Source organism: Notolabrus celidotus, chromosome 14, assembly GCF_009762535.1.
Source record: "Notolabrus celidotus isolate fNotCel1 chromosome 14, fNotCel1.pri, whole genome shotgun sequence".
Classification (NCBI taxonomy): domain Eukaryota; kingdom Metazoa; phylum Chordata; class Actinopteri; order Labriformes; family Labridae; genus Notolabrus; species Notolabrus celidotus.
In genome coordinates, this window is record NC_048285.1 from 18,357,603 (window position 1) to 18,370,203 (window position 12,601).

Below are 12,601 nucleotides of genomic sequence, written 5' to 3' on the forward strand. Positions count from 1 at the left end.
TTTAAACAGGCATGTATAAATGATAATGTCTTCTTACCTAATGTTTTACTTCAACTTTGTGTTTACTTTTAAGGACCAGGATAAGGAATACGTGGGTTTCGCAACACTCCCCAACCAGGTGCATCGCAAGTCGGTCAAGAAGGGATTTGACTTCACACTCATGGTAGCAGGTAAGCCCTCATTTTCACATTGGTGGAAATTTGATCCTAAGCCCACCTTTAACTATGAAGAGACTCCTAATCTCAAAGTCTTAAATCTGCCTCTCTTTTTCTTTTTGTTGTTCTTTGTGTGAAGGAGAGTCTGGCCTGGGAAAGTCCACTCTGGTAAACAGCCTCTTTCTCACAGATCTTTACAAAGATAGGAAGCTGCTCAATGCTGAAGGTGAGAGTCGCTCTTCTGTCTTTGTTCAATGATCATTTTCACAACTGGTATTAGAAACAGTGCTCTGTTTTTCTAGAGCGCATCATACAAACAGTAGAAATCACCAAACACACAGTGGACATAGAGGAGAAAGGTGTCAAGCTGAAGCTCACTATCGTGGACACCCCTGGGTTTGGAGATGCTGTAAACAACACTGAATGGTAATGTCAGGTCAACATGAACCACATCTTTTATGAATGAAATAGCTTGAATTAAATCAAACAGTTCACAGAGTTCAGCTTCATCATCTTATTTTAGCTCTGTTGTGTTTAAAAAGTCATGTGCAGTAGTTTCACAGAGTGCATTACCTCAGAGACTGAATGTCCCTGTATGTTTCCATTCCAGCTGGAAGTCAGTGGCTGACTACATCGACCAGCAGTTTGAGCAGTACTTCAGGGACGAGAGCGGCCTCAACCGCAAGAACATCCAGGACAACCGCGTCCACTGCTGCCTCTATTTCATCTCGCCATTTGGTCATGGGTACAACACATCTGCACTTTCCTTTTGGCTCTCTCTTTTATGTTAACCTTTTAGCTGCTGTATTTAATTCTTCTTTTGGTATTTGCATCAGATTTGTCTTGGCCCATATTTTAGCAAATCATGTGCATGCATGTACCATTTTTCCTGACACGGGCATGCACTGAAGTAATTGAGTTTTACTGTAAATATCTAAAGAACCGGTGCATACTTTCAGTGCAGTCAACCCCATAAATTGATAATGCAGTTGGCTCCTGATGAGAGTAAAAGCAGATCTAAGCTGCCTTCAGGTGGATGTATTTCTGGTGCAGAGCTTTCTCTGTGATCAATTCTTTGTGCTGGGACCTGATGCTGATGTTGTGCTTTTTACTGCACTGGTGCACATGCACTTTTCCACATTACCATGCTCATTAAAGAGCAGATAAAGCCCCTCAAGTAATGCTGCAGTGCATTTTGAATGTCACAATGATGGAGAAACTGCTCCCTCTGTTGATGAGCTTCAGCCATTGCTCCACACCAAGAGAGGTCACTTGGAGAGCAAACCTCTGCAACCAGTGATGTACCAGAGAGACAGCACATTACGTCGAAATCTTATGTTCCATTTTTTGCCTTAGTGCAGTCAGACTTATGACTTTAAGGAAAACTGTCCCTACATTTAAAAGATGTCTGATAGATAAAGTTTCTAGATGCTAAAAATCGATGTCACATCATGTTAAAGGTAATGTGTTTACTTCATGTGTCTTTTTCTTTTGTACTTCTCAAGCCTCCGGCCTTTGGATGTGGAATTCATGAAAGCCCTACATGAGAAGGTCAACATCGTCCCCATCTTGGCCAAAGCAGACACACTCACTCCAACTGAGGTCAAGAAAAAGAAATTCAAGGCAAGCAACCTGGTCTCATTCAATAAACTCAACCTATGATCAGGCCTTGATTACACGCCAGATTCACTCAACTCAGTCATCAGTTTCTTGTTAGGCAATAAATTCTGCTCACATCATCTCTGATTAACTCATTTGCCCTACACCAGTCAGCATACAGTTAACTCATTGGTCTCATTGTTGTGCTATAGATCAGAGAAGAGATTGAGCAATATGGTATCAAGATTTACCAGTTCCCTGACTGTGACTCTGATGAAGATGAGGAGTTCAAGCAGCAGGACATTGAGCTCAAGGTAAGAGACAACCCTGCCATGTGTCCTTCTTTTCCACAGTCAATGTGATGTTAAAGCGAATCATTCAATAAAATCACCCAACAACATCACCCAATCACCAAAGGTTTGTCATTACATATTATTGTGTGTACATTATAGGATTTTAATTTTGCCCTGAACAAAAAAACAAGCCTAAGAATATCTGATTGTGATGTTGAAACGAATGTAAGGATGATTTAATGTAAGACCTTGGCAGTGAGTCACTACCGACTACACATCCTTGATGACTCAACCATTCTTTGCTTCTCTGGCTCCGTGAGCTGGCAGTAAGGATGCAGTGAGTGTGTTTCTCGCCTCTGATGGAGCAGAGAGAAGTCGGGATAAGAGATGGAGGGGTTTGAATAATGAATAAGAAGGGTTAAATATGGAAGAGGTCATTTATGATTAAAAGTGACGGTCACATTTTTTCATATGTAGCTAACGACGCATCTTTCTCTTGCTCATCTTCAAGAACAAAGTTATCTACATCTTCTCTTTATGATTGTTTGTGTTCCCCAATCAAGGAAAGCATTCCCTTCGCAGTAATCGGCAGCAACACAGTGGTGGAGGCAAAAGGAAAGAGGGTGCGAGGACGACTGTACCCCTGGGGCATCGTAGAGGGTAAGCTTTGTAGTAATCCATCAAAGGTTAATGTGATTTGTTAAACAGCAGGCAAAGATAACTACACAGTGATCATTTGTAGCATCAAGTAGCCTTCAGTCATCTTCTATATTTAACCAATCTTCATGCGGATGTTTTCAGTGGAGAACACGGCACACTGTGACTTTATAAAGCTGAGGAACATGCTCGTTCGGACACATATGCAAGACCTGAAGGATGTTACCCGGGAGACTCACTACGAGAACTACAGAGCCCACTGCATCCAGAGCATGACCCGCATAGTGGTGAAGGAACGCAACCGCAAGTAGGCTCACACTTAAGCAAAGAGCACATAATTAAACTGCAGGGTAGATGTTTTTTTTAGAAATATATATTTTTGAAGAAGATGGAAATGGTTAAACCTAGTGACTTATTCCTGTATTTGTGGGAAAGTGCAGTCAAGTGTGGGTGACCTCAGCAGCTTTAGGTATACAGATTGAGATGTAGAGGTTACCTGGTACTTGGAGTTTGGCTTAGAAGTAGTTAAAATCTATCTACACTACTTAAGGGTTTTCTTTAAATGTTTAACATCTCTACAACCTGCGTCTTTCTTCAGTAAACTAACCAGGGAGAGCGGCACAGATTTCCCAGTCCCCGTGGTGTCAGGAGGGGACAACGAGACAGAAAAGCTCATCCGAGAGAAAGACGAGGAGGTACGGCATACCGACCATGATCCGGACCTGCACCACCAACAACACGATGATCACGAGCATCACGAGTCCGAACATAATTCTGACCACGAGCACTTAGAGCGTCAGCACAGCCCAGAGACACACTCAGACCACATGGCAGATGAAGCCCTCTGAGTGTCTTTAGCTCCTTTTGATTATCTTTATTATTTTGAAGCACACAGGTTATGTTTTCTGAAGCTGACAATGAGTACCCTCACTAAACATGAATCTATGTAAAATATAAACTGAAATCCCTCCTTCCTGTCCTCACAAGTCCTTTGACCTTTGAACTCTGAATAGAGGAGAAAAAAAGCCTGCCAAATGAAAATCATGATCAGTTCTGTTTTTCTGCTTATAGAGCTACAGTTGCATCCACATGAGTTCTCATTTTGAGCACTACTGATATGTTCATCAGTGTACCCGTTTTTCATGAACCCAGATTAAACTTTATGCTAGGCAGTGGTGGACAAAGTACACAGCTTCATTACTTAAGTCAAAGTATAGATCCTCCATGTCAAATAATCCTCCAATACAAGTTGTTTAGTCAAATTATTACTTGAGTTAAAGTACTGAAGTTTTCTTTTAAAAATACTTAAGTATTCAAAGTACTTTTTAAAATATCTCAAAACTTTGTATTTTCACAATACATGAGTGTAGTCAAGAATACATAGGAGTACATTCTTTTACATTATGTTTATTTAGAAAACATTACTTGAAATCTCTAAAAACTATACCATGGAATAAAAACAGAAACTAAGTTACTCTAATCACAGACAAGTTAGTTTGAAATGTTCATCTGGAATGAAACAAATGTTACGTAGCTCAACACGCTTTCTCAGGTTGGACAGTGAATTTTTGTATGTTTGAGCAGAGTAGGAAACAGAGAGAACATTTCAAACAATACGTATCATTCTTCAATTCAGACTTCTAACACACGCTGAAGATATGACCATGGGTGCTCAGGTGGAAAATTAAAGCAATCATTACCACCCCTAAATGAACTGTCTGATCTGAGTGAAACTTGCTCTGTGTTTGCTCCACGTTCAACCGTGGAGACGCACGATATACAGGTACGGCTAAACCATACTGTCCTTCCACAATACTGTCTTAGGGATCAGATTTCAGAAAAGAGAAGGAAATTCATGAGCTGACTTTAAAGCTAAAGTAGTGAGTAACTAGAGCACTGATAGAAATGTAGAGGAGTAAAAAGTACAATAATTGTCTCCTAAATGTAGTGGAGTAAAAGTAATAAGTAACCCCAAAAAATAATACTCAAGTAAAGTAAAGATACTCCAAAAATGTACTTAAGTACAGTACTAAAGTAAATTTACTTTGCTACTGTCCACCACTGATGCTAGGTTATGATTAAAAAATCCCACTTTCTAAAGATTTAGCACTGCTTTCAGCCCTGGGTTGGTGAAAATACCACATCGTCTGCATACAACATAATTTTATAAACCGAAGGCTAAAGGAAACTTCTGTAAGATATCATATTGCCAAACTATTTAATGGAGAAAGATACATAAAGATGAACTGAGCAGAGAAAATACAGCCCCTGACACATCTGTTAATGGTGCCTCTAAGTTCCCTCCCTCTCCCCCACTACAGTCATTTATTTAAAGAAATAAAGATGTCGTTTCTCCGTAATTGTCCTCTTTTTCTGTTTTTGTTTAACCAACATTTAACACGTGAATAGAGCTGCAGCTATTGATTGATAAGACAGATAGAAAATGATTTGGCCATAACTTTTTGTTATCAATGGCTCCATTGTTTCTTTCAAAATGTTATACAGCAGCTCAAATGTGATATTTTGCTGCATTTTCGTGTCTTTGATATTACGATGCTTGAATCGAAAAAATATATATAAATATATATATTGATTTCATTGTGGATTGTCAAATTGTTTGCTCAAATTCATAATTTATAAGTCTGAATGACTCATCTCACACTGCCTCACTACGTCAGTGAAGATGTGAAAGATAACAGTCTCCCCACTGGCTACAATATTTTACTTTCAGTTGCCAAAGCAAAGGCCCTGTAAAGGAAGCACAACTGAACTGTGATTTTCCTGTTTTGCAGACAAAATTCTGAGCCCAAAAATAATTTTTTGACCTCCCTGAAATAAATGAACTCACATAAATATCAGATGTAGTTATATTCAATACTACTAATACTGTAGTGAAGTTGATGAAAAGGACTCCCTACACTCGTTTGGTGCAGGTCACGTGATCCACACAGAGCACACTGATCTTCCAACTGTTATTGATTTGTTGTGTGTGCAGTCATGTAAATAATCGGCATGTATAAAAGGCAATATGCTGTGTGATTCTAACTGACACTCGTCTCGTCCTCTCTCTGCAGTTACGGAGGATGCAGGAGATGCTGCAGAGGATCCAGGATCAAATGCACACTCAGAAGGAAGCCTATTAACACAGGACACAAGTTACACTTTCTACATGTCACTCTGCAACTGGGATTGAAAAAAAAAGAACACCCAGAAACCTTTATTTCTCTTTTGAACATTGATATCCTGTGTTTCCACACAACCATCCACAGTACATGGATCAAGGACGGGAGCAGGCGGTATGATATGGTTCTGACATTCGGGCGTAATGGCTCCCTTTATCCTCTTCAGGGTCTCTGACATTATGACTCCACTGCTGCAAAACACTCCACCCTTCACTCTTCTGTTTTCTGTCTGACGTTTAAAAGAATAGGACACGGTTTTAGTATTGGTTTCCTGTAATAATGAGAGTGATGTTTCAGCTATCTGAACTTTATTTAGCCACATGATCACAGGGTTTTTTTATTTTCATTTTTATTGTATTTTATTTTATATAAGGTTTGGTATGAGGTTTTTCATACAGGCACCTGCTTAGATTTTGTTAAGCACATTTTTTTGGTGCAAGTTTTTATTTTTACTATCTTAAAGGTCATCATGCATATTGTTATAATTTACTTATCCATAAAACACTCATAAACATCTGTTCTACTGTATAGATTGTTTTTTTTTTATCATTTTCTATCATTTTCCTTCTGATGAGGTTCCTCTGGTTTAATGGGTTTGGATTAATTTACATTTAATTGCAACCTCTGCTGCCTGACAGAATGCACGTTAGTGGCTCTGCTCAGTGTCAGCCAATCTTAACCCACTGCAATGCTTACTGATCGCCATATCATAGTTGAAGTATCTTTTTACATGAGAAGAACTCTTTTAATTTTGGGGGGAAATATCTAGAACAATTTTTCAAAGTCAGTGAATCTCACACAAGAGCTATCGCCTGTGTGAGCCTGCGCCAGCTGTTAGTCTTTAGCGGTGATTAGGACTTTGATCACACAAGGCCCTTTATGTGCATGAGGTGAGCCTCCAGGGGGAAGGTTGCAGCAAAAGGCCAGGTAGAGTATTTATTTTTGCATGTGTTTTGTGCAGGTTACACAGATTGCAGATAAAAAAAATGACCAGTTTATTGTGGGCGATGAATATATGTAGCCATGTAATTGTTGGGGAAATGTATGGAGAAGAGATTCATTCTTTTTTTTTTTTTTTTTGAGGGGACTTGTAAGTTGGATGTGTGCTTAACTTAATGTTCCTCTTATAACCAAAGGCAACAATTGTCTTACACTTTTGATTTCCTTTTCAAAGTGTGACTTACATTAAGCTTTTCTTTTAAAGAAAAAACCTAAAAGCAAAGAGTAACAATCAAAATTATTTGGATGAACTTGATTCTCCAGCTAGTCATTTTTTAAACCCCTACGTACAAACTTTCTTTTTCTTTTTGGAAATTGAATGACTCTGCCATCTTGTGTGACCTTTGTTATGTAAAAAAAAAAACATTCCTCAAGCTTCTGTCCCAGAGTCAGGTATTATTTTGGTTTATGAATTTGTTTTATATCAAATTTGTCTTTTGTTATTCTACTTTTTGAAGTATATTTATGTAAGAAATTTATAAAATGAAATGCAGATGGAGAGGACAAATGTACAAATTCTAATATTGTAATAAAATATGGTCAAAATGTCATGCCTCCATCAGAAACTGAGTTGTGCTTTATGTTATGAAAAACATGCTGACAGTCTATCACCAATATACATCAAGTCAATTGGCGCCTTTGTTTCTGAGTTATGACTGGAGGGCAGCTTACCTTGTGGCCACGCCCCCTCATTTTTTATCACAATAAACCATTGCTGTAAACCATGTAGCGTATTGAATGCATTGGAGGAAAATAATCAGCTGTTTTCCTCAATCAACAAGATTTTTCTCTTATTTTTCGCCTCCCTGCAATGAGTCCGCATTCAGAATAGAAGTGGAGCAGCTTACATCACACACCGCTGACCATCAACGGTGCTGCTGTGGAAAGGGTTAGCAACAACAGTTTTTTGGGAGTTCCCCTATCTGACCACCTGACATTCACCACCAACACCACAGCAATCCTCAAAAAAGCTCACCAGCAGCTCCATCCCCTCCAGAAACCCAAAAAGGCAGGTCTTCCCCCACCCCCCCCCCCCCCCCCCCCCCCCACCTCATCATTTTCTACGGGGCACCATTGAGAGGATCCTACACCTACAGCCTCACTTCTTGGTCCAGGTGTTGCAGGGCACCACACTTCTCACGGCCTTTTTTTCCCCTCCTGCCATCAGGGAAGAGGTGCAGTTGTATCTACTGCAGATCCAGCAGGATGCTGAAAAGCTTCTTCCTACAAGCTGTGTGGACCATACACAGACAGTCCCCACCCCTCTTCATACTCTCACACGCTCACATCCAAATCATCCTCATGTTCAAATCACATGTTCAGCTGACAGCTAGACACCTGTCAGGCTGAATCCCATAAAAAGCACTGTGCAGACTTCTTTCTTTCTCATGGTTTTTATCCTGCTGCTAACATTTGCCTTGTAAGTGTTTCTGTGTTCTAAATGTTTTAGTGTGTTTTAAATATTTAAGTGTGTTTTTAGTGGGGCTATTTAACGTATGCACTGACAACCTGGTGAGAAACAGTACTTTCATTTCACTATGTATGCAAATTGTAGAGGAAATGTAAATAAAGAGAAGTCTTGAAATCTTGATCCTGAAGCAAAACTAAAATGTCAAAGCAGGTCAGAATGGGCTCTATGCCTAAACCACTGCTGAGTCTAAGGCTACGTTCACACTGTAAGGCTTAGTGCTCAATTCCAATTGTTTGCTCAGATACGATTTTTTGTTTGCCCGTTCACATTACCATCTATAATGTGACCTGTATCCGATTCCAGTGTGAACTGTTTGCGGCTCCGAACTGCCCCTCATGAGCAAAAGAACAGTAACAATGACGTCACATGCAGCTGTTTCAAAAGATCTTTCGATATACTTTCAAACACAGACCGGTTACAGTATGAACCTACAAGCTTTGATTGTATGGCAAGCATATTCTTATAAGGTCCGAGACCTCGCTCTCCCTCCATTGACTTGCTCCATTGTTGCTATCCTCCACTTTTGCAAGGCTACCGCAGCACAGAATTGTGACGTGTGTCGCTATAAAGTGACGTGAAAGTATCAAATGCGCATCAAATCCTCCGTGGCCGTTCACACTGAGGTCGCATTGAAAAAAATCTGATCTGTATCTGATTCAGGACCACATATGGAAGTCATCTAAATCTGATTTGAAAAAATCAGATTTGGGCCAGATTTGAGTGTTCACACTGCCTCTAAAAAATCTGACCTGGTCACACACCAAAAAAATCAGATTTTGGCCACTTTTGCCTGCAGTGTGAACATAGACTAAATGTGCCTGTGCAAAGTTAACTAAACAACAATGATGTCATCTTTGTCACAGGTATCACCCAATGTTGTATACACAAACCAAAATTAAATGGGATACATCTAAGGTAAGGCATGTTTGCTTGTGACCTAAATGAGAGCTTCTGTTGGGGTATTGAGTTACTGGTTTTACGTTAATTCAGACAAACAAAGGAGATCATTGGGTTTTCATAAGATCAGCTTTAAACATAGTTCAACAAATCATAATGTCTAAGGTCCCATGGTATTGTGGTGATACCTGAAGACCATAGTCCTAACAACAATACATTGCAGGGTGCCATGGCAATACCTGTGTTAATCACTGAATGGTAAACCGGACACAAAAAGTAGAACATTGTCAAACAATAAAAAAGCACAAACAAGTAATGTAGTGTTTTCCTCTCATACATAGATACAGACAAACAAATTAGGACAATAGACTATATCTCACACTCGCTACCAATGCACTTGGGTCAGTAAAAATTAATCTCTGTCATGGCATTATATTCAAGGATGGTTTTTTTTTTTTTCAAAAAAACACACTGACTTTGGCACACATCCAGGCACCACAAAGATTCAGGAAGTCTGTGGTTGCTGCTTTTGACAGGTCAGGGTTCAAGACGAAGAAAGAGAGCACCAACAATGGCTAAAGAACTAGCATAAATCTTCTTTTCACTGTTGTAGCAACAGAGTCTTTTGCTTTGGTGACCCTTTTGACAGAAGAAGCAATAGGTCACCTACACACCAAGCCTGAAGAAAGTTATGGCTCCCCTCCTTTGCATTCCGACCTGAAAAAAAGTTAAAAAAAGTGGCCACAAGCCCCTCCCACTTTAAGTCCTAAAGCTAAAAAAAAGTTTCATACCTCCACTGATTAAGTCCCCCCACCTCCCCTCAGATTTCCCCCAAAACCTAATAAAAAAGTCACCATACAACCTCTATGTCCTTGAACAGAAGAAGTCTTCATAACCCCCGTTAAATACCCAACCCTGAAAAAGGGAGTAATGGCCTACCCCCCCTTACTACCGACCATAAAACAAGTAGAACCTAACCCTAACCCTAACCCTAACCCTAACCCTTACCCTAAACCTAACCCCACCCCTAACCCTAACCCCAACCCTAATCCTAACCCTAACCCTAACCCTAACCCTAACCCTAATCCTAACCCTAATCCTAACCCTAACCCTAACCCTAACCCCAAACCGAACCCTAACCCTAACCCTAATCCTAACCCTAACCCTAATCCTAACCCTAATCCTAACCCTAATCCTAACCCTAACCCTAACCCTAACCCCAAACCGAACCCTAACCCTAACCCTAATCCTAACCCTAACCCTAATCCTAACCCTAACCCTAACCCTAATCCTAACCCTAACCCTAATCCTAACCCTAACCCTAACCCTAATCCTAACCCTAACCCTAACCCTAACCCTAATCCTAATCCTAACCCTAACCCTAACCCTAATCCTAACCCTAACCCTAATCCTAACCCTAACCCTAATCCTAACCCTAACCCTAATCCTAATCCTAACCCTAACCCTAATCCTAACCCTAACCCTAATCCTAATCCTAACCCTAACCCTTATCCTAACCCTAACCCTAATCCTAATCCTAACCCTAATCCTAACCCTAACCCTAATCCTAACCCTAACCCTAATCCTAACCCTAACCCTAACCCTAACCCTAACCCTAATCCTAACCCTAACCCTAATCCTAACCCTAACCCTAATCCTAACCATAACCCTAATCCTAACCCTAACCGGCAGCCAGTTTCTAGTGGTTTTCTTGATGAATTGCAGTTTATAACACTTCTGCATCGGCTTCATAGTTTGAGACCGGAGGTTGCCACTTCATAACATAGGATTCAATAATAATCATAGTCGAATGATACAGCATGGGCTACCTACAGTGTTAAGTCCATTTGTAACCTCCAAGGTGATTATTATTGATTTGTTTTTAAACGTTTGAATTATTTAGCAGTGTAACTTTACGTGCGCATATGTTGAGCATGGTTGTGGTTTGCACGCCTAAGCTTAAAGCATTTCATGGGCCCATCTTTAAACCTAAGAAAACTACACCTTAAACACTGCACTTTAAAATACCACACACAATTCTACACCTTATACAAGAAAATAATGTTGAATCACTACCCACTTACTCATATTGATCATAGATATTGATGTGTAATTATGGTGTAAATCAGTTAGTGTTTCCTAAAGCTAAGGACATGCTAATGGCTGTTGAAGACTATCCTTGTTTTGGGGGTTAAGTTTATCTGACCTCTATCTTGTCTGAGGCCAAAAGAAGCTGCTGTTACACAAGTTGTAAGTAAACTCTATTCGATCATCTTATGTTGGCCCATTTGCACTCTAATTCACTTATTTTCTTATGTTTAAGCAATATGTGTTTAACTACATTACTTCACAGGTGTCTAAGGAAGCTTGCTGATTGTTTAGACCAGGGGTGTCAAACTCATGTCAGTTCAGGGGCCACACACAGCCCAAATTGATCTGAAGTGGGCCGGACCAGCAAAATCATAACATAATATGTTTGTATGCTCTTTTTTGCCATGATGAGTCTCACAGTGGGCTTTTGCTCTTTAAGCACTGAAACCTGCTGCGAACACACCAAACACACAAGTTATCCATTCACCTGACACCGAATTTAATGTTTACTGCAAAAGAACAGATCGATTATAATAATGAAGAAGGTAAAGTTGACTATTTTGGACTCCTCAGTTCCAGCATGAGCAGTTTGCTTGCTGGACAGTGTTGTATGCAGCGGTGTAGTGCTAGTGTTAGTAGTTAGTGGATCATCTTATAGTGCCCAAAAAAATCTTTATGAATCTCAATCGGATTATGCAAACAGCAAGTCATTTATTTTATCACTTTGTGAAAAAAAGTCCTGAAAAAAAAAAAGCTTTTCAGCTTCTGGTTCACTCAGTCAGCACCATAGACTGTATAAAATATGCTGCTCGACTGCTGTCAAGCTATTGTGATGTAAAGAGGCTGGCTGACTAGCCAACAACTACAGTGTTCCCGCCTGTCAGTCAAGTCAGCTGTGCCTCTCATTGGAAGACTCATAATCTCAATATCTTTCAAATTGCTGCATTAGAAAAAAACTCAACCCCTACAGTGTGTGCCGATAGAGAAATTAGCTATCCAGACTACACTCGTCTTTTGTACCAGGCTGTAAACATGTTTATTTCTACTGTAAAGATCGTCTTGAGCCAGCCTCAAGCGGATCCTCAATGAACTGCAGTTTTTAGCATTTCCACATTGGACTCATATTTTATAGACCAGAGGTTGCCGCCTGATCTCAACTGAATTTTGCAAATAGCAAGTAATCTATCTTCTCACTTTAAGAAAAAAAGCATTGTTCAGGTTTTGGTTTACTCCTATGATTTGATGTGACCCCCCAGA

General features: G+C 39.9%; 1 protein-coding gene across 4 annotated transcripts in view; it reads left to right on the plus strand.

Moving 5' to 3' along the window:
- Positions 1–7,610, plus strand: part of sept4b (septin 4b) — a 52,145-nt gene extending 44,535 nt beyond the window's left edge. For 3 of the 4 annotated variants that reach the window (XM_034700694.1, XM_034700692.1, XM_034700691.1), the window contains 10 exons: positions 74–170; positions 295–381; positions 458–581; positions 766–900; positions 1,661–1,778; positions 1,967–2,068; positions 2,611–2,707; positions 2,849–3,011; positions 3,303–3,399; positions 5,779–7,451. In XM_034700694.1, coding sequence (XP_034556585.1) covers positions 74–170; positions 295–381; positions 458–581; positions 766–900; positions 1,661–1,778; positions 1,967–2,068; positions 2,611–2,707; positions 2,849–3,011; positions 3,303–3,399; positions 5,779–5,847 — 1,089 coding nt within the window. In that variant the 3' untranslated portion in view covers positions 5,848–7,451. Of the gene's footprint in view, positions 1–73; positions 171–294; positions 382–457; positions 582–765; positions 901–1,660; positions 1,779–1,966; positions 2,069–2,610; positions 2,708–2,848; positions 3,012–3,302; positions 3,400–5,778 lie in introns of all 4 variants that reach the window. The other variant, XM_034700690.1, reaches the window with a different exon arrangement.
- The last annotated feature ends 4,991 nt before the right edge of the window (positions 7,611–12,601 follow it).